A 20,722-nucleotide genomic window follows, 5' to 3' on the forward strand; every position below is an offset into this window, starting at 1 on the left:
TATTGTGCTGATCGTATCTTCAAAGAATAAGGGCAGACATGCGTCTAATCATGTGAACATTGCATGTGTACAATGGATACACTTTCTTTAACTTATAAACAAACCGTTTTACGAAGTATCTAAAAACCAACAGGTTGATATAACTAATACTATTTAAGTATCAACTTTTGATTAGGTTGATATACCAACCCCAGATATATGATATTAACCTCTGTCACTAGCCGAGGTTGAATGTTATATCTCTGGCGTTGATAAACCATTGTATAGACTGAAATCAAAAGTCAAGAATTATTCTATATTCCAATTTTGTAGTATTTGCATATAATAATTTTAAAACTGTCTTAATAATGAATATATAATGCGCTTTCGCAGGTGCTAATTTTAATAAGTTGAAAAATCAAATAAATAATACTAAACATAAATACGAATACACCAAAATGAAGAGGAAAGAAAAAAAAATACACCGTGAACAAGAAAATAAACAGGATTGACTTTAGATTCTTAACCTTCGTCATTTACGTTACCTTGGAATATCCAAATCTTCTATTAACCCCATCGTGATTTTTCCGCAGTTAATATAACATAATGTGACCTATCGAATTAGGCTATTTGTAATCACATAAGCAACACGCGTATAATGGGTGTCACATGTGGAGAAGGATCTACTTACCCTTCCGGAGCAACTGATATTACCTCTAGTTTTTGGTGGGGTTCGTATTGTTTATTTTTTAGTTTTCTATGTTGTGTCATGTGTACTATTGTTTGTCTGTTTGACTTTTTCATTTATAGCCATGATTTTGTCTGTTTATTTACGATAAATGAGTTTGACTGTCCCTCTGGTATCTTTCGTCTCTCTTCAAAGAGACTTTCCTATGCTTTATCCAATGAGAAAAAAAAATGTATAGCCATATGATAAATATTCTTGATCATTTACTAGAGTGTGTGTCCAAGTGATATAGAAGATCCAAATGCACCTTTATATATAGCGGACGAACTCCTCAAAGGTATGTGCGGATTCATTTGTATATTCTGATTGCTTATAAATGTGTTCACTCGGATAAAATCTGCTATTCGAGGAAACTGCATTCAACATTCTGATTGATACACGTATATACTGTTTTGATACGAGAGCGTTCGGTGAATTACACTCACGGCATACAATTCCCCCCTTTTGTCTTAGGATAAAATAAATTCGGTAAGTATAAATGAAATAAATATTAGACGAGATTAAGGTTTAAACATATTGTTACAACTCTTCTGTCATCTGTACAACAGCTGTTCCGAACGGTAAACAATTAGTGAAGGCGTTGGTAAAGTCTACAATCTATAGTTTTTTTAAGTCGTATTTACACATGCATTATGTTTTCTTTCAATTAGAGCACTATCCTCCAAGGTTTGAATATAAAAAGATAGAAAAACACACACCGCACATGCCACAAGCACATGAACATATTTTGCCTGGATCTTCATTTGTTTTTTTTACAATTTGTGAACTGTTGGTATGCCTAGTGAGGGTGGTTTCTGAGTCTCGATTTTGACACAAACGGTTTTAACAGTCACTGTAGTGTACTTTTGTGAACATTTGTATTCATATTTACATCATTTTCACTTTGTATGTCATTGTCAAATTTAATATCTATTACATCTTTTGTTTTGACGTTTTTTTAGAATAACATGTATGTTTGTTTATTTCTTTAGTCATTTTAGTGTTGTATTGTTGTGATGCATGCGTGGTTTATATCTGTAACTCATGTTTACACCGCAATTACCAATTGTGGATCAACAGACGGACTTCAACAATAAAACCAGTACATCATAGTCAGCTATTTAAAACCTCAGACAGGTTTATTTAGACAATACTAAGCGCAAACATAATATCACTACAAAAGTCAAAAAGTCTGAAAAGACCAGTTTTTGTCTGAATTTGCATGAATTTTTACTCGACATTCTTGATTTGTCTTAATAATTTTTAAAAAAATCTTGACATCGTATGAATTTGTCTCATAAGGTTCTTGATTTTTCTTGACAAGTGTCTTGACAGTATGAACATTGTCTTAAAATTTCTCGACACTTCCTGTATCATCTGATAAGAGTCTTGATTAGTCTCGACCAATTCTTGACTGTCTTAAATTTGTCTCGATCTGTCTTGACATATTCTTGACATTCTTAATAATGTCTCGATCTGTCTTGACACATTCTTGACATTCTTAATAATGTCTGAATATGTCTTGACATATTCTTGACATTCTAAATAATGTCTGAATATGTCTCAACACATTCTTGACAGTCTTAAATATGTCTTGACACTATCTCAACAGTATAAATTTCGCCTAAAAATGTAAACAGACTTATTCTGCACTGTTTGTGACATTCTTTTGCTGTTATATACTTATTATGGCTAAACTAAACTTTAAAGAATCAAGGATTAATTTTGTGTAGTAAGATACCCTTTTGGTGCAACTTAGTTGGAATACCCTGAATAATCACCCATGTACTTTGATTTTGATTAATTTTTATTAAACGTTTAGTTAATTGTTTTCACTTTGAATATAAGTTGAAGTTGCTGACAAACATCATTTAGATTTTTGCCATTCGCAAGACTACCAGTCAAATTTGCTTTACTGAAATAGGTGTCTATAAGGCAGTTTTAAAATGTGACCATGCGTCTCTTTTGGACCCCAAAATTCGTCTTTTGGGTTTGTGTGGCTGAAATAAGAGGGGGAGGCTTTCGTGAAGGTCAAAGACTTAGTTCCCATCTTGATTCAGAAACCTTGTTCATTTTTTAGGACAACCAAAAAAACATTTTTTATTTCAATTTGAGTGTTGAATTTTATAAATTTTTAACAAAAATAAATATTTTTGATATCTGACCTTCCGAAAAAGAAAAAAATGTTAAGATCTATATTATGCATGTCTGTTTGGGATCCATTTCATAAGACCAATTATTTCTATAGAAAATGAACCCATTATAAATACATTTTTTATTATTCCTTGGGTAGATAATACTTTTCTTTTAATCTTTGGGAAATATTCAATTTTCAATTCATTTTTTTTCATCAAAATGATGATTTTCATTTTCGTCACTACAAAAGTCAAAAGTCTGAAAAGACCAGTTTTTGTCTGAATTAGCATGAATTTTTACTCGACATTCTTAATTTGCCTGAATAATTTTTAAAAATTCTTGACATAGTATGAATTTGTCTGATAAGGTTCTTGATTTTCTTGACAAGTGTCTTGACAGTATGAACATTGTCTTAAAATTTCTCGACACTTCCTGTATCATCTGATAAGAGTCTTGATTAGTCTCGACCAATTCTTGACTGTCTTAAATTTGTCTCGATATGTCTTGACATATTCTTGACATTTTTGATAATGTCTGAATATGTCTTGACATATTCTTGACATTCTAAATAATGTCTGAATATTTCTCGACACATTCTTGACAGTCTTAAATATGTCTTGACACTATCTTAACAGTATAAATTTCGCCTGAAATGTGAACAGACTTATTATTCCTGGAATAGATGATAATTTATTTTTAATCTTTGGGAATTATTCAATTTGTTTTTATGTTAAAATAATTAACTTCATAATTTTGATGAATAAATTCATTTTAATTAAATTTTTCATCATCAAAATGATGATTTTCATTTTCATCTATCAACAAACTTTTTAAATTGTACAGGCATGTTCAGTCAACTGATAAGTTGTATGGCTGATTACAGGTAAATCAGTAATTTCTATTTGACAGTTGCGTGTACTTTGGGGTGTGGAATACCTTAATTTTATGGGGAACATCCTGTCCATGTGTATTCCAACAGGTGTCATTACACCAATTGTTCTTTTATTAAATGAATGATTTGTATATCATCATGATTAGCTATTTATATAAACCACATTTTGGTACAATTATTATAGTTATTTACCATATAAACATTGAGTATTACATGTATTATGAATGTTTAATGAAATATGTCTACAGTATGATTTGGTTTAATCATTTAATTTATAAGATTTAGGAATCAAAATTTGTAATTATTTAAAAACCCACATTTAAATTATTTTATACTTTAGATTTCATAGCCATATTTGCATTTGTAAAAATATTTATATATCCAAATTTTCAATTATTTTACATGCCCAACTTTTATTTTTGTTGTAAGAAGTGTAACTTGAAACAACAGTATATATAAAGAGAAAAAAAGATAAAATTATATCATGTATATTGGTCAGGATTTGTAGAGCTCAGAACTGTCAAGTAAATTTTAGACACAATTCAAAATGTTCAGAATATGTCAAGCCATACTGATAAAAAATAAGAATGTCAAGAATGTGTCGAGAAATGTCAAGACAGTATTCAAATGTCAAGAATTTGTCAAGAAATTTTAAGACAATATTCAGAATGTCGAGAATATGTTGAGTAAATATAATACAAATTTAATATAAATGAGAATTTGTCAAGAAAAATTAAGACACAAGTCATACTTTTGGAGAATGTTGAGTAAAAGTTCATGCAAATTAAGACAAAAACTGGTCTTTTCAGACTTTTAGACTTTTGTAGTGCGTCTATGAACAAACTTTTTAAATTGTAGTGGCATGGTCGGTCAATTGATAATTTGTATGGCTTATTACAGGTAAAGCAGTAATTTCTATTTGACAGTTGCGTGTATTCTGGGGGTCTGGAATATCTTAATTTTATGGGGAACATCCTGTCCATGTGTAATATTTAAAATATATTCCAACAGATGACTTTAAACAATTTTTCTTCTGTTAAATGAATGATTTGTATATCATCATAATTTGCTATTAATATAAAAACCACATTTTGGTACAATAATTTTTTACCATATAAACATTTAATATTATGAATGTAGAATGAAATATGTCTACAGTATGATTGGTTTTAATCATTTAATTTATAAAATTTAGGAATCAAAATTTGTAATAATTTAAAAACTCAATTTTAAATTGTTTTATATCAACACATCCAAATTTAAATTATTTTAAACATTAGATTTAAACTCAGAACTGTCAAGTAAATTTAAGACACAATTAAAAATGTCCAGAATATGTCAAGACATACTGAGAAAAAATAAGAGTGTCGAGAACATGTTGAGAAATTTCAAGACAGCATTTAAATGTCAAGAATTTGTCAAGAAATTTTAAGACCATATTCAGAATGTCAAGAATATGTCAAGTAATTTTCATACAAACTTGATATAAATGAGAATTTGTCAAGAAAAATTAAGACACAAGTCATACTTTTGGAGAATGTCGAGTAAAAGTTCATGCAAATTAAGACAAAAACTGGTCTTTTTAGACTTTTAGACTTTTGTAGTGTATGATACAATGTATGACATTAACACATTTTTCAATTATATGATCCGGACTCAGAACAAGCACATACAAAATCTGGCGGGGTTAACCAGTTTGAAGGCACACACATTTTTCCCTAACACGGGATAGTGTTAATTACTGTACTCGCAGTTACTGAAAGCTATTTCAAAGCCTACACAAACTCATAAAAAAGAATTAACCAAGACTTAAACATTATGACATTTTGGGGGTTGTCAATAAAAGAAATTTGTTCTTAAAATAACTGTCATGTAACATGTGTGTGTGGAAGGTGTATCCGGCTATAAAACCTGATATAACATATCCCTTGGAAATAATACACCAGAGAAAGAACATGACAGTTTTTTTTCAAATGGTTCGTTCATAGATATCGTTTGATTGTTTTCAGTTGAAATGGAATGCCACTTTAATTTTTCTTGAAGTCCAGTATTTTGTTGTACTCTTCAAATAGTTTTAATGTTAGCAGCAATCTTCTATCAGGAAAACCATGGTAGGAAAGCTGAAACTTGAACTAAAGTTTTGACTTGGAGATTCTTATACCCCATATACAAAACATAAACAGAAACGAACGCCCAAATATAAGGCGTAAATTATCTAGACTTTTTACTATAGAGTTATTAACCGTTCCGTAAAATTAACAAAACATTTCTTTGATTTTCTTTAGGCCTTTGTTGTTCTAAAATTGGAATGATAACATGCTGCAAACGCTGCAGGAACAAAGACAAAGGAGAAAATAGTGACAACATTCCAGACACCGTGCCAACAAATGAGACATTGCTAGTTGCTGTATTGTTAAATAAAAGAGAAAAGGCAGCTGCATTATGGCACCAGTTTGATAATCCAATGAGTAAACTTATTATTATAAACAAGTGATATTAAATGAGCTGTAGGTTATATATTATTACATGACATTTTCCATATTGGCCTTGGTATCAGCCCTAGACTCCCATATTAAGTCAGAGGACTCTAGCCCAAAGGCTTGATATGGGTCTTGGGCTGATATCACGGATCATATGGAAAATGTCATGTAATAATCTATTTATCACATATTTTCAAGCAAGAGAAAACAGATAGCATATCCCAAGTAAGAAATTTAAAAAATGTATCACAGTGAGTTTATAAAGTTCGTATCACAGTGAGTTAACAAAGTTTTGTGAAAAGTTTATCAAATAATTAACAATAAATATATAAATTCTCAGAATTCTCAGAATTGTAAATAGTAAACTACTTAAAGTGTTCCAATTAATGCTGAGGAAGTTACACCATATCGCTACTATGACTTGGAAATATGTTCCGCTTGAACTTTCCATGTCATACAATAATCACTTTTCAATTATTGCGTCAGATATTTTATAAATTTTTTATGACCTCAAAATTTAACGGGAACTTTTGCGATTTTCACTGTTGATTTGTACCTTTTTTTCTGCTACAGCAGATTCAGAACTTCTTCTATATTTGATAACCAACCTTGACCTCCGGCTTTAATTGGCCATGCAAAATCGTACATATCAGTACAGAGAATATGTGTTAAATGATAATTAACCATATGTGTAAACAAATGTAACTATATCCGAATGCATTTATTTGTTTGAATTTGATATAGTATGTGAAGCCCTGTGACAGTGTGATCTTCAAATAATTACGCTCAAATGATTCAACACCATATTATACTTTAGTACCAATATATTTGAAGACACATTATCCTTTGACTGTTCCTAGAATTGGTAAAGAGATAGACAGACTAAGTGTGTAGTACATATTTCCTATTTGGTTTCTATTTCTGCAAATACACACCCTTTTACATAGTAACTGTCTTTCACGTAGAAAACACCAAAATCAAATGAACCGACCTATTCAAATAGATATATATTAATTGTCATTATAACAGGACACATAACAGTACCTGCGAATCATTCTTTAAGGATGTACTTAGGTGAGGTTTTGGAATTTGTGTCAAATGTTCGGACTCCTTGGTGTTTTTCTATACGATACAATGTAAAATATTTTGCCCCATAACACCCATTTATTTTTTCACATAAGATTAAATAGCTCATAAAAGGTCATTTAACAAAATTTTTGAAGATTCTTAATTTTCTTTTATTTGATTTGAGACCTAACTAATACCAATGCATTTATAAGGTAAAAGTCCGAGCAAGCTTTTTCCCGCCATATTTAAAAATTCAAAAATCTCGAAAAGATGCCCCATGACCTATCAATATTTTTAGCTTATGTAAATCCCTAAATAATGCTCTTCATGCTTATAGCATGTATAGTATCAATTTAAAATTCTTGATTTATTCAATTTCACCTAAGTACATCCTTAAGACTGGCCAGCATAACTAACCATTTTTCCGTTATCATATACGGCAGACGTTAAGATTATTAAATTTGAAATTATGAAATGCGACAAAAAATCAGGCAATGTACATCATTGGTTATGTTATAAATACAAAATGTGATATCGTGAACATATTTAAAACGACAAAAGGCATTCATGTGTAAAACAAAACACCTGAATTGTTGTTATAGAAAATGTATTTTACAAAGGAAATGGAAACAAAGTATGGGCTTCCTACAACGGGAATAAAACAAACTATGATTGTAAAACCCTGTGAAATATAAACCTATTTCGCTAATGATTAGTCAGAAACACGTTTTTTTTTTGTTTTTTTTTTTATGTCATTAAAACCACATTTTCAACGATCTATAACTTCTTAAAATGGCAAAGTCAACAGAAATAAAAACAAAATGAAGGTATGACCGCATCAATTTTTTTTTTAAGTTGATGCAAAGTAACTTAGAGTTTAACTAAATTACTTTTGGTATCTAGTAACTAGTTTCTTTCATGTTTCAATAAACATATTGTTACAAATGTTTATGCATGAAATAAGGGAGATGAATGCATATTTCTGGTTAGAACATGTCATTTCCCATCTTAGTTGATAACTTAATTTTTTAAAAAGATATCAAAATTATATGTTTTTTTTTTTCTTCAATTGTGCCTGTAAAAAGGGAGATAATTGGCTACTTCCGGTTAAGGAATGTAACTTTTGGCCTTTTATGATAGTTTTATTCACACTGTTTCGAAAAATAGATATAGAGGTATATAATAATGACTGACATGAAGCATATGTGTCCTTCCGGTTACAGAATATCAATCTCCGTCTCAAATGATATTTGTATTTATGTTCATTAAAATGAAAAAATGGCTTCTAGGTACGTGTTTATACAATAAATGTAAATATAAAAGTAAAATTGAGAATGAAAATGGGGAAAGTGTCAAACCGACAACAACCCCGACCACAGAGCAGACTACTCCTTTATCTGTTTTGGTTACGAAGACGATAAACTTGCAGGATAAACAGTTTTGGAGAAATAACTCTTACAAAAAAGTCTTCGACTTAACAACATAAGTTTTAAAACCGCAATAACTGTTCGATATGTTAACAATTGACAACAAAATAAAACATAAAATTAATTTTAACGTATCATAAGCATTCAACGCTAGTTTTAATTTTCTCGTTAAATAAGTTTAAGACGTTTTGAGGCTGAGATAGATAGTTATCAAAGGTACCAGGATTATAATCTAGTACACCGACGCGCGTTTCTTTTACATAAGACTCATCAGTGACGATCGCATCAAAATATTCATAAAGTCCAACTAGTACAAAGTTGAAGAGCATTGAGGATCCAAAATTTCACAAAATTGGGCCAAATACGCGTTACAGGTTAGGTAATCGATACTTTTCCATTTTACAAAACATTAAGCCTGGTAATATTATAATTTTGATAGCATCGCTATTCAATTTTTATCAAATCAATAGCATATGATATAATAAAGCATTCATCAAGAACACATGTCCGCAATTTGACTTGCAACCAGTCAACCTACGTTATGTACCATTAAAATGACCGTTGCAACGGTAAGTGATTATGTTGAACGCATTTATCCAATCGAACTAGAGATAAAGGATCCAACAGAGGCAGTTGAGTCTGCCTCATACCTCGACTCACATCTTAAAATTGACAAACTTTACGACAAAAGAGATTATTTTACTTTCCAAATTGTGAACGTCCCACTTTTTATGTAGCAACACTCCAACAGCGCCTGCTTTCAGAGTATATGTCTCCCAATTGATACGATACTATCAGGCATGTATTTCCTATCATTATTTCCTTCATAGAAGGTTGCTGCTCACACTGAAGCTAATTAACCAAGCGTTCAAAATGGTGAAGTTGAAACTACATCTTCGTAAGTTTTACGGACGCCATCACGAGTTATGGAGTTATCGTCTCAAAGATGATATTGGATATGTTCGTTACTACAGCCCCTTTCTATTACACGAATGTGACATACCGAATTATAAAATCTACCGGATTTGTTATAACATGGATGCCACATGTGAAACATCGTCTGCTTACCTTTCCGAAGCGCCAGAGATCACCCCCAATTTATGGTTGGGTTCGTGTGGTTTAATCTTTAGCTTTCTATGGTGTGTCTTGTGTACAATTATTTGTACATTTGTCTTTTTTTTTCTTTTTAAGCCATTGCGTTGTAAGTTTATTTTCAATTTATGAGTTTGACTGTCTCTCTGGTATCTTCGGCCATTCTTCTTTTAGACATCTTAATTTTTTTTTTTGTTATTATTTTATAAAATGTCTGGTAAATAAACTCATCATAGATACCAGGACTCAATTTTGTATATAAGCCAGACACGCGTTTTGTCTACAAAAGACTCATAAAGGCAACAGTAGTATACCGCTGTTCAAAACTCATAAATCCATGGACAAAAAACAAAATCGGGTAACAAACTAAAACCGAGGGAAACGCATTAAATATAAGAGGAGAACAACGACATAACACCGAAACGTAACACACACAGAAACGGACCAAGCATCAGACAAAACACCACGATAATAACAAATATAACATGAAAACCAAATACATGAATTTGGGATGGACAAGTACCGTGCCACGTCTTATCTCAATTTCTAAAAAATAAGAGAAAACACAAACGACTCAACGTTAAAATGCAACACACACATAAACGAACAATAATATAACAATGGCCATCTTCTTGACTTGGTACAGGACACTTTTAAAGGGGAATAAAAGTGGTGGGTTGAACCTGGTTTTGTGGCATGCCAAACCTCGCACTTTAATGGCAAAGTTAAATATAACATTGAAATGACAACATAATATTACAGGACTACAATACTACAATTAATAGAACATATTAGACAAAGAAAAACATGATTAATAGATAACAAAAAGCATCAGGTTTAAAATTCAATACGCCAAAAACGCGCTTTGTCCACACAAGACTTACAAGTGACGCCCAGATATAAAAGATCGAAAGTGAAAAAAGTACAAAGTTGTACAACACTGAAGATCAAAAGTTGAAAAGGTTTCGCCAAATACGGCATTGTTTTTATGCCCGGGATAAGAACATTCTTATTATATAGAACAATTCATGCTATTGCAAACAGTAAATTTTATCAAATGAATATGAAAGAGATATACATAAAGAAACTGAAGTATTAACTAATTACAGAAAACTAAACCCGAATACATAACGCCCAGATATAAAAGATCATCAGTGACGCTCGAATCCAAAAAAGTTAAAAAGGCCAAATAAAGTACGAAGTAATTTATATTTCAGTATTCTGTCACGTATGATTTCTGCTATACAAACCATTACATCGTTTGAACACAATCCTTATGCGCATATAAATCATGTTAACACTGATACAAGATAACAGATTTAACAGATTAAACTGATTGAAACACCTTCTAGATTTTAGCTAATTTATGTTATAAGTACATTCATTTACAATTTTAAAAAGCTGTCAGGTAGTTGTGAATACCAGCATACAGACTTTGAATGTGCTAGTTCAATGCACACTTGTAACAAGCTGTGACTCCGATCCTAATTAATATTGACATTCTCTCATTCTGTCAGAGGTATATTTTTCTCTTCGGCATATTGTAAGTTGCTGAAAGTGACGTAAGATACCAACCACCACAAACAACAAGAGTGTACTTATATATAAAAGAACATCTCGTGGGATAAATTCTTAACACCCATTGCAAAAATGCGTTGCTAGAAAGACATTATTGTTTGAAGGTTTATATGCCTTAATCCAATGGTACGTTCTTAGAAGTCAACATAAACTGTCAACTTAAGGTATATACCGTGAACTCAACTTGGTCAATACTATCTTTCTCAATTGATATTTTTTCTCTTCCATAATTTGTCCAGTACTTGTGTTTTAGCTATGATTGATGAGTATCTCATTAAATTTTTAAATAATTAAGGGTCGTCTTATAATGAAAATGTGTTAGTAGCATGGCATTAAATCTATTTTGTGGATCATTCACTTCAGTGACAGCCCTGATTTCGAGCATGTTTCTTACCTCTTTGGCAAACATTGCGGAAGAAAAGTTTGAAGAAAACCGCCAGAATCAATACCAGTCTCATGCAAAGTAAGTGTATTGCTGAAATGTGAATTGGGGTATGTTTTCGTGTAGGAAGGAAAGTTGTGAATAAAGGAAAACAATATTTTACAACCTTAAACGTTCGAATCACCTTTCTAGATTTCAAACTTTCATGGGAAGCCAGCAGTGTTGTATATATTGCATACACACTTGGTCAAAAATATTTTCATTGTACGTACAAGTTAAATCATGTCATAGAAATAGAATTAGAGAATACTGATAACAAACCAATATAGAAATACAATACCCTAATACTTACCTAATAAAAGTTACCTTAGAATGTCTGGTATTCTGTGTATTTATATTTTCAAATTTATACATTGGTTCTACATATGAATAACACGTGAATTAAACTAAATGTCAATCCTTCAAATGTATGTTTACATTGGCATATTCAATATCTTTTTTACATTTGATAAATTAGTATAGAAATAAAAAGATGTGAAGTTATTGACAATTCGCCAACTACATTTGTGTATCCTGCATAAACATAATAACGGCATACGCAGCTTTATATCTCACTACTTCTTCTAATGAGCAAACCAAATAACGTATAGTAATAGATAAATAGTCACCATCTGATCAAATATAAACGACTAAACGAAATGTTTAACAAACTAGGCAAACCACTACCTTTGAAAAATAGACGCTTCAGTAAAAAAGCCTCATAATTAATTCTTTGATTCTTACAGGTTATTTTTATCACGAGCCGTTCTTCTGTTGGAAAAAATGTTTACTGACGATGAACAAATGGCTATAGAGGCTCTTGATCACGTCTGTGATGTATGGGGAAATATTGAAAGTCCCCTGCACTTCGGACACCAATTCAATATAGAGGAATTCATATCTCACTCTTCCAATCAGAAAGATGCAAGCAAAAGATTGTTTGCGTATAACGTAGTTTCAGTTGAAGACATCAATTTAGATATAACAGATGAACCAGAGACTGAAAATGCTCCACCACGGGAACAAAAAGTGACACCTACAACCAGTATTTACTCGATTACTATAAGTGGGTGGTTTTCATTTATAAAGGTATGTTAACTTTTTTAACAAAAACACCAGCTGCCACCTTAAGGTGGTACCTAACAACTTCACTAAAATTAATTTGGCTCGTTTAATTTTCATAAAATTTTGGCAAAGTATTTACTTTGACCCTTTGACAAAAATATAAAAATTTCAAAAATTTGAACCAACCAATTTATCAGCAAAAAAACTGGTTATATAGCAGTTTGAAAAACACTAATTTTGATCATTGAGAAGCTTAATGTTTCCCTCACAACGCAACGTAATTAAAACGTTTAGCCGATTTTACAGAATTATCTCCCTGTAGTGTTAGGTACCACCTTAAAGCAAACTTAACATGAATTACTTACAAGTCACTTATTCTAGTAAACTGAGTAATTTATAATGCATTTTTACTTGCAATAAAATTGAGAAAAGATATGGTGAATGTGTCAAAGCAACAACAACCCGACCATAGAGCAGACAACAGCCGAAGGCCATCAATGAATCTTTAATGTAGCGAGAACGCCCGCACCCGTAGGCTTCCTCCAGCTGGTCCCTTAAAAAATATGTATACTAGACAAATACAGTGTAACCTGTCTAATTCGAGACCTGAATATTCCAACATCCTGCTTCTACCGACACATTTTCAAAGTTCTAAAATATGACTAACCTGGCAGGAAAAAAAACCTGAGTATACTGACACCATGCATAATTCGGCATTTTTGTTATGGTCCTTTAAGAGTGTTGAATAACACAGGTTACATTACTGTATATGAATAAACGGCGCAGAACGGGGGAAATATTTTGATCAAAAAGCAACCCCGGCAACACAAATAACCAACAAGTGCATGCATGTTAACAGAAACATATGTTTTAATTAAGCGTTAGTAAATGTTTGATATATACACTGAATTATATGGGTAATTCACGGACAACCACATGGTGTTGATTATTTAGACGTTTTACATTTGATCAAAAAATCTTACCGTAGCATTTAAACATGTTGAATGTAATCAACAATACTTAACCCTGGTTAAAAATGATGATTCGATTATTGATAATACAACGAAGACACGCTATGAGAAACGCATGTTCTTTAAAAGGTAGAGCTGGTGCGTTGCCTTTCTATTTACGACCAGAATGTAAATACATAAAAACTGTTTAACATTACTTTAACATGCGTACTTTTCTAAATTACATGTATCGTGTTATTGTAATTCTACATAAGCAAAATCATTGTTTCGAGGAAAACATGTTTTATTTTTTTGTGCATAACTTGTATGAGATAATCTTTATTACAAAATCAAATAGTCTTACAAAACTGGAAAAACGAATTGTTAAAAATTAATTGACTGTAAGTTCAGATTAAGAATTAAGTGGATGATCAAAGAGATAACGATGGACCACGACAGGTTGCCATTTGCATGGTTTTATTCGATATCATTACTACAAACCTTTTTAACCTTTTTTATATATTTAACCAGACATTTTTACACAAACAGATAATGTAACTGGTTCATTTCTTTCGGATATGATATTTGTCTGGTAACAACATATTGTCATGACAAGCGAAAATAAAACTATACACTGTATACAATTCAAAATAGTGTCTTAGTCTTAGCCATTTCCTTTCTACCATAACAATGTGTTTCATGTTGTAATTCTTGGAAATAAAACAAATCATAAAAAATCTAAACTTTGAAAGAAAAATCGTAGAAAAAATATTCTATTATGTCTGAGTTTTCCTTTAAAGAAATCATACGATATTGATGTTTAGTAAGTATAAATATATCGTGTTTATTTTAATTTTTCTTTATTTCAGAACCACTGGAGAAAAAATTCTAAGTTATCAATTATTACAGCACCTGTTACAATGATAGTTATCCACCTAGTGAGTTTATACAATGGCTAGCGGTATAGGGTGATGAGCTCTAAAAAAAAAACATGTCTAACCCCGCCGCATTTTGTGCGCCTGTCCCAAGTCAGGAGCTTCTGGTCTTTGTTACTTTTGTAGGATTTTTAATTTTAGTTTATTGTGTATAATTCGGAGTGAGTATGACGTCCATTATCACTGAACTAGTAACATATTTGTTTAGGGGCAAGCTGAAGGACTCCTCCGAGTGCGGAAGATTCACGCTGCATTGAAGAACTATTGCTGCTCTTCGGCTGTTTTTACGCATTCCCGATTTTTATTCTCAATTCTATTATAATGTATTTAAACAATATTCAAATTAAATGACACATTGAGATATACATTGTACACATGAGGATATACTTGATAATAAATTGAGTTAGGTATTTGGTATAGCATGTTAATACAAAAGCATACGATGAATATATATACTTAAAAAGAGTGATGTGGACACACACACACATATTTTAACACAATAACGGTCTTTTTAGTTGGTGACTTAGGGTTTGTTTGATTTCCTGTCTTTTAAAACTTCAAGAACAAATGTATTGTAATGCATTTTTGTGGATATTTGATTTCAAATTATACGAAAGTATGACCCTTCAGAAATTTCTTTAAAATCGTAATGAATTTGTTCTAGTGCAGAATGTCGTTGTTGTTCTCTAGTTAGAATGTTCTTTAAGGATATATAAAGACAAAGTATTAAATGCTAGTACAGGTCCTAATAGTCATACATGTACCACCACAGTATTATTGATAAGATAAAGTGTGCATTTGGACTGATAATATCTGTTTAATATTGCCCAATGTCAAATATTTGAAACCCAAAAGATAATATATTAATAAAATGACTCAACAAAACAAGGTTCTGGAATCGTAGCTCCTCATGACATTCTATGTTGATATATGTCCAAAATTTTATTGATGGCTTAAAAATGTCAATGGAGCAGCAGTTATATTGAACAGATGTCATCCGTGGTAAAATAGGATACAAAATAACAACAATATCCCTTACCAGTTTTACATTTTATAATGTATATTTGATGATGGCAAGGTGATTTAACTGATACCGTTATGCAAACAATTATCAATGTAGTCTCAATACCAATGTTATCGAAAGAATTATCCTTTATGAAACGAAGTTCATTTATTTGTGAAACAGAGTATCATTTCATGCCACAAAACCAGTTTCAACCCACCATTTTTTCCTTTAAAAATGTCCTGTACCAAGTCAGGAATATGGCCATTGTTATATTATTGTTCGTTTCTGTGTGTGTTACATTTTAACGTTGCGTCATTTTTTTTCTCTTATTTTTGAGTGTTATTTAACATTGCGATAAGACGTGTCACGGTACTTGTCTATCCCAAATTCATGTATTTGGTTTTGATATTATATTTGTTATTCACGTGGGATTTTGTCTGATGCTTGGTCCGTTTCTGTGTGTGCTACATTTTAGTGTTGTGTCGTTGTTCTCCTCTTATATTTAATGCGTTTCCCTCGGTTTTAGTTTGTTACCCCGATTTTGTTTTTTGTCCATGGATTTATGGGTTTTGAACAGCGGTATACTACTGTTGCCTTTATTTGGTCTCTTGTGGACAGTTGTCTCATTGGCATTCATACCATCTTCTTTTTAATATATATGTTTGTCCTGGATGTAAATATTTAAGATGAATGACACTTTTCTAAATATGAAATGAAAGTATTTTTTTACTCAAAGTTTTCTTTTTAAAAGTTTTTGCTGGTATCCGGAACATTAAAAATGTATGTTATTTGATAAACGGGTGTCCAGTCATTTTATGATTATTGGAACCCCAATTAAGATGACAACATTGGTATTCTTTATAAATAATAAACTAATTTTTCAGTTATTTTTCATCACGGCTTTAATGATGTTCAGCTATTTCCTCACTCGGGACCTGCAGCCTGGTTCAATAAATCTACTAGAAGGTTTGATCTTCATATACATGTTGGGTGATTTATTAGAGGAAATATGGAGCATGGTAAGTGAATCAAAATTCGTTTGTTTCTATGTCCTATATTTTCTTTCATTTATCTGTTTATCTATTGTAACCCTGTCGTGTAATGTTATCATTTTAATGTTTTAATTAAAACTGCCGTTAAAGCGGGACGTTTGGCATGCCACAAAACTAGGTTCAAACCTCCATTTTTTCATAAAATGCCCTGTACCAAGTCAGGAGAAAGGCCATTGTTACATTATAGTTCGTTTCTCTGTGTGTTACATGTCGTTGTTGCGTCTCTGTTGTGTCGTAGTTCTCTTATATTTGATACGTTTCCCTCGGTTTTGGTTTGTGGCCCGGATTTGTTTTTTTCTATCGATTTGTGAATTTTGAACAGGGTATACTTCTGTTGCCTTTATTTATAATAGTTTTACCAAAATTGTTGAAAATCATGATGCAAATATATTTGTACTGGGTCCTCGCTTGTAAAGCATGCTATACAATTTTTTTGCTGTTTATTCATTTGCCTGTTGTTCTTTGTTTAATTAATGGACATGGACATGAAAGTAACTATTACAGATTTTTATTTCCTTTACGTATTATTATAAAATGCTTTCAGTCACAGAACATGCAGAATTACAGAATACTAAATTAAACTTAATTGCATGTATCTTAATGTGTTAACACAATCTGATGACAGATATACATTGTGCAGGTTGTATGGTAATTCCATAATGTTTACATTATAGATTCGTCCGCAAAAAGATTGCCACTGGTCACCACAAAGAATATTCCTCCACATATTTAATATTTGGAACATTTTGGATTTTCTTTGCTTCATATTGTACATACTTGGATTTTGCATGCATATTTTGGACTCAGATTTGATAGCACATACAAGGCGAATATACAGTATAGCTTTGTTTATCATGTTCCTTCGACTATTAAATTTTCTGTTATTGTCTAAACGGTTTGGTATAATCATAATCATGGTGAAAGAAATGGTAAGTATAATATATAATATATTTACAAATTAAGAAACGAATGGACTAATCTAGCCTAACTTATTTGATGAAATGTGTCAGTTGTTAATAATGATCGAATTAAAAAAATTCCTACAACCTCTACGTGCTATATACAAGCCAATACAATGTTAACAATCAATTCACCAGTATATATTTAAACAACAGTACAATGCATTTTGTATATACTCTAGGACCTTCCTCCGTTTAACAGTTGTGTAGGGACCCCTAACGTAAAAGTAGTTTAGGGGTACCTACATTTTTGGATTTTACTTTAGGGGTCCCACTCAATAAACATACTTTTTTTGTATTTATATCAAAACTTAATCTTCACCTGTTGTAAGTGAATGAAATTTTATATCTTGACATCCTTTCATTTTGTTTCTGTCATATAGTTATTGACATCAATTTTTATTGTCTGACTAAAATATTCGGGATGCTCATAGCAAAATAGTACTATAATGTCTTCTTTTACTTTAGGGGTCTAACAACCTATAGTATACATAGGTAATTATGATAGGACCCAAAAGGTAAAAGAGTGATATAATGTCTCTTTTAATTAAGGGGTCTCATAACCGGCGGTATATGTATAGGTAATTTCAAAAGGACCATTCAAATAAAAAAGAGCTGTATTGTCTTCTTTTAATTTAAGGGTCCCACAACCAACAGTGTATATAGGTAATTTTGATTGGACCCCTAACTTAAAAAAATCCAATAATGCCTTTATTGGATTGTATATGGTTTGTTGAACCTCTAAAGTAAAATATTTTATTTATATAAACAATTAAAACATCAGTATATAATAAAACAACAATTCAATGCAGATTAGATACACTTTTTGTTGTTTACAATACAGTTATGTTGTAACTTCTAAAATAAAAAAAGACCAATTTATAACACGATGACTATCAAATTCCGATGGTATTACGTTCTGAACAAAAGTGATACAAAACTTGTTGTTTAATTGTTGTTATTGTATTTAAAAACATGATATGAAAATGGGTCCAAATGAAAAAAAAAAATATTTTGAAGAACAGAACCGTTCATTAAATAGTTTAAAATACATCATATATAAATGGATTGATTGATGATTTTTTTGTCGTCCCTTTTGCATGAACTCAAAGCATTTTGCAATAAACTATTATCCGACATGCGATATTCAGGCAATATTCAAAGGTAACTGTTAATTCAAACAGTATGTTTTAACATGTTACTAAACAGAAATAAATTTTGAGATCTCAACTATCTTGCAAAAAGTATATATGACAAAAATTCCGGACTCCTTGAATGTACAAATGGAAATTGTCCTATTTTTACAATGACAAAATCAATTGCACAAACTATTATATAAAACAAAAATCAAATGAATGAATAATAACAAAGTATGTTGTTCAAGTATCGATGTATCGACAGCATGTCAACGTTAACAAAATCAACAATTGTTATAATTTTGAAGTCAGTTTAGTTCAATTTCAAGTAAAAGATTAGCAGAGATCAATATATAAGTATATATATACCGAGTAGACTTTTTTGGTCGAAATGCACATCCTGTTAAGTAACATTGGGACAGTTTTATTCAAAACTATCACGTGTTCGAATTCTAGGCTGATAACCGGTTTCTGTCGGTTCATATTACAGGACCACGTTTGTTTGGCACTGGCATGCACATATGAATACTGTGTACTATTGACATTTGAACTAAAAAAAACTAAATTCTATATGTATAACTTGAGTAACGTAATAGTCGTACATTATCCGGCTAAGGTTTTGTCTTTCTTAATTTATTTATCTCTTTAATTTGTTTGAAGGTTCAATATTTTGGTATCGAGTATAGCTGACGATATGTTTTTTGTCAAAATGCTAAACAATTGGTCCATTTCATGTTAAAAATGCAATACACCCTTTTCTAAAGGACTCAACCTTCCTATGGGTAAGTACCTTTGATCATAAACATAATAAAGTGGCTTAAAACTGTACAGGAAAATGTATATCTAAGCATGCTCGTATCAAACAGAATTTATGTTTTCAGCTTGTGGATTTGATGCAGTATTTGGTAATACTTATTATCCTTATATTTGCTGCTGGCATTGTGTATCATGCCAATGTTTATCCAAGCCATACAATCGCAGGACCAAGTAATATTGAGTATTGGAGAACATGGTCAATTCTTCAAATTCCATACTGGCAGGTTTATGGAGAACTATTTATGGATACATTAGAAGGTTTTACATCCATATTAGAATATTTTAGAGTAAAACTTAGTTATGTTATTTTAGAAGTTTCCTTTACGAAAAATCTGTAACACCATACAAAAACCTTGTTCTTTTATCCTTCAGTGTGTGAAGACATTGTATATGATCTGTCCCAAATAACACTTGTGTAAAAACATAGCAGAATCAAATCTAAGCTGAGGGTTAATTCCACAATAAGAAGCATGCCAAAAGTAATATAAGATTTAAAATTAGGAACAAAGTAAAAGATGGGATTCTAATATTGCATTTGCCCGCTTGGTGTCGACACGAAAGACAACACATACAGGTTGGTACCCCTAAAAAATACAAACAAAAACTAAATAACATGCAAGCCTAAAACACAAAGATGGCTTATATTATTTTCACCAAATTTTAACAATCATGAAGGCAAGCTGTTTTTGAGAGAGTTTATTTAAAGCAAGTGTTTGCAAATCATGTTGACAGGTACGGTGAAAAATGTGTTACCCTTAACTCGTACCAATTTTCCCGTACCCATGATAATTTAGCCGTATTCTTAAATATTTTAATTAACTAAAATCTGAAAAATCCGCTGTCTCCCTATCTTTTTATTTTATGTTTGGAACTGCTTAGTGCATCTATAAAATATGACAACAACATCAATGGTATAAAGATTAAAAATTCTGAATTTTTACTCAGTCAGTATGCTGATGATTCGACTTTGATCCTGGATGATAGTGAAGAATCTCTCAACAGT

The 20,722-nt window shown here is 31.3% G+C and overlaps 1 protein-coding gene across 1 annotated transcript in view; it reads left to right on the top strand.

Annotated features, from left to right (window-relative positions):
- The window catches only part of LOC143083153 (transient receptor potential cation channel subfamily M member-like 2), a 72,935-nt gene that overhangs the window by 41,224 nt on the left and 10,989 nt on the right, over nt 1–20,722 (top strand). The window contains exons 21-28 of the mRNA XM_076259386.1: nt 938–1,004; nt 6,020–6,202; nt 11,743–11,842; nt 12,547–12,889; nt 14,685–14,753; nt 16,641–16,775; nt 17,483–17,737; nt 19,785–19,977. Coding sequence (XP_076115501.1) covers nt 938–1,004; nt 6,020–6,202; nt 11,743–11,842; nt 12,547–12,889; nt 14,685–14,753; nt 16,641–16,775; nt 17,483–17,737; nt 19,785–19,977 — 1,345 coding nt within the window. The remainder of the gene's footprint in view (nt 1–937; nt 1,005–6,019; nt 6,203–11,742; nt 11,843–12,546; nt 12,890–14,684; nt 14,754–16,640; nt 16,776–17,482; nt 17,738–19,784; nt 19,978–20,722) is intronic.

This window comes from Mytilus galloprovincialis, chromosome 7 (genome assembly GCF_965363235.1).
Source record: "Mytilus galloprovincialis chromosome 7, xbMytGall1.hap1.1, whole genome shotgun sequence".
NCBI classification, from domain to species: Eukaryota; Metazoa; Mollusca; class Bivalvia; order Mytilida; family Mytilidae; genus Mytilus; species Mytilus galloprovincialis.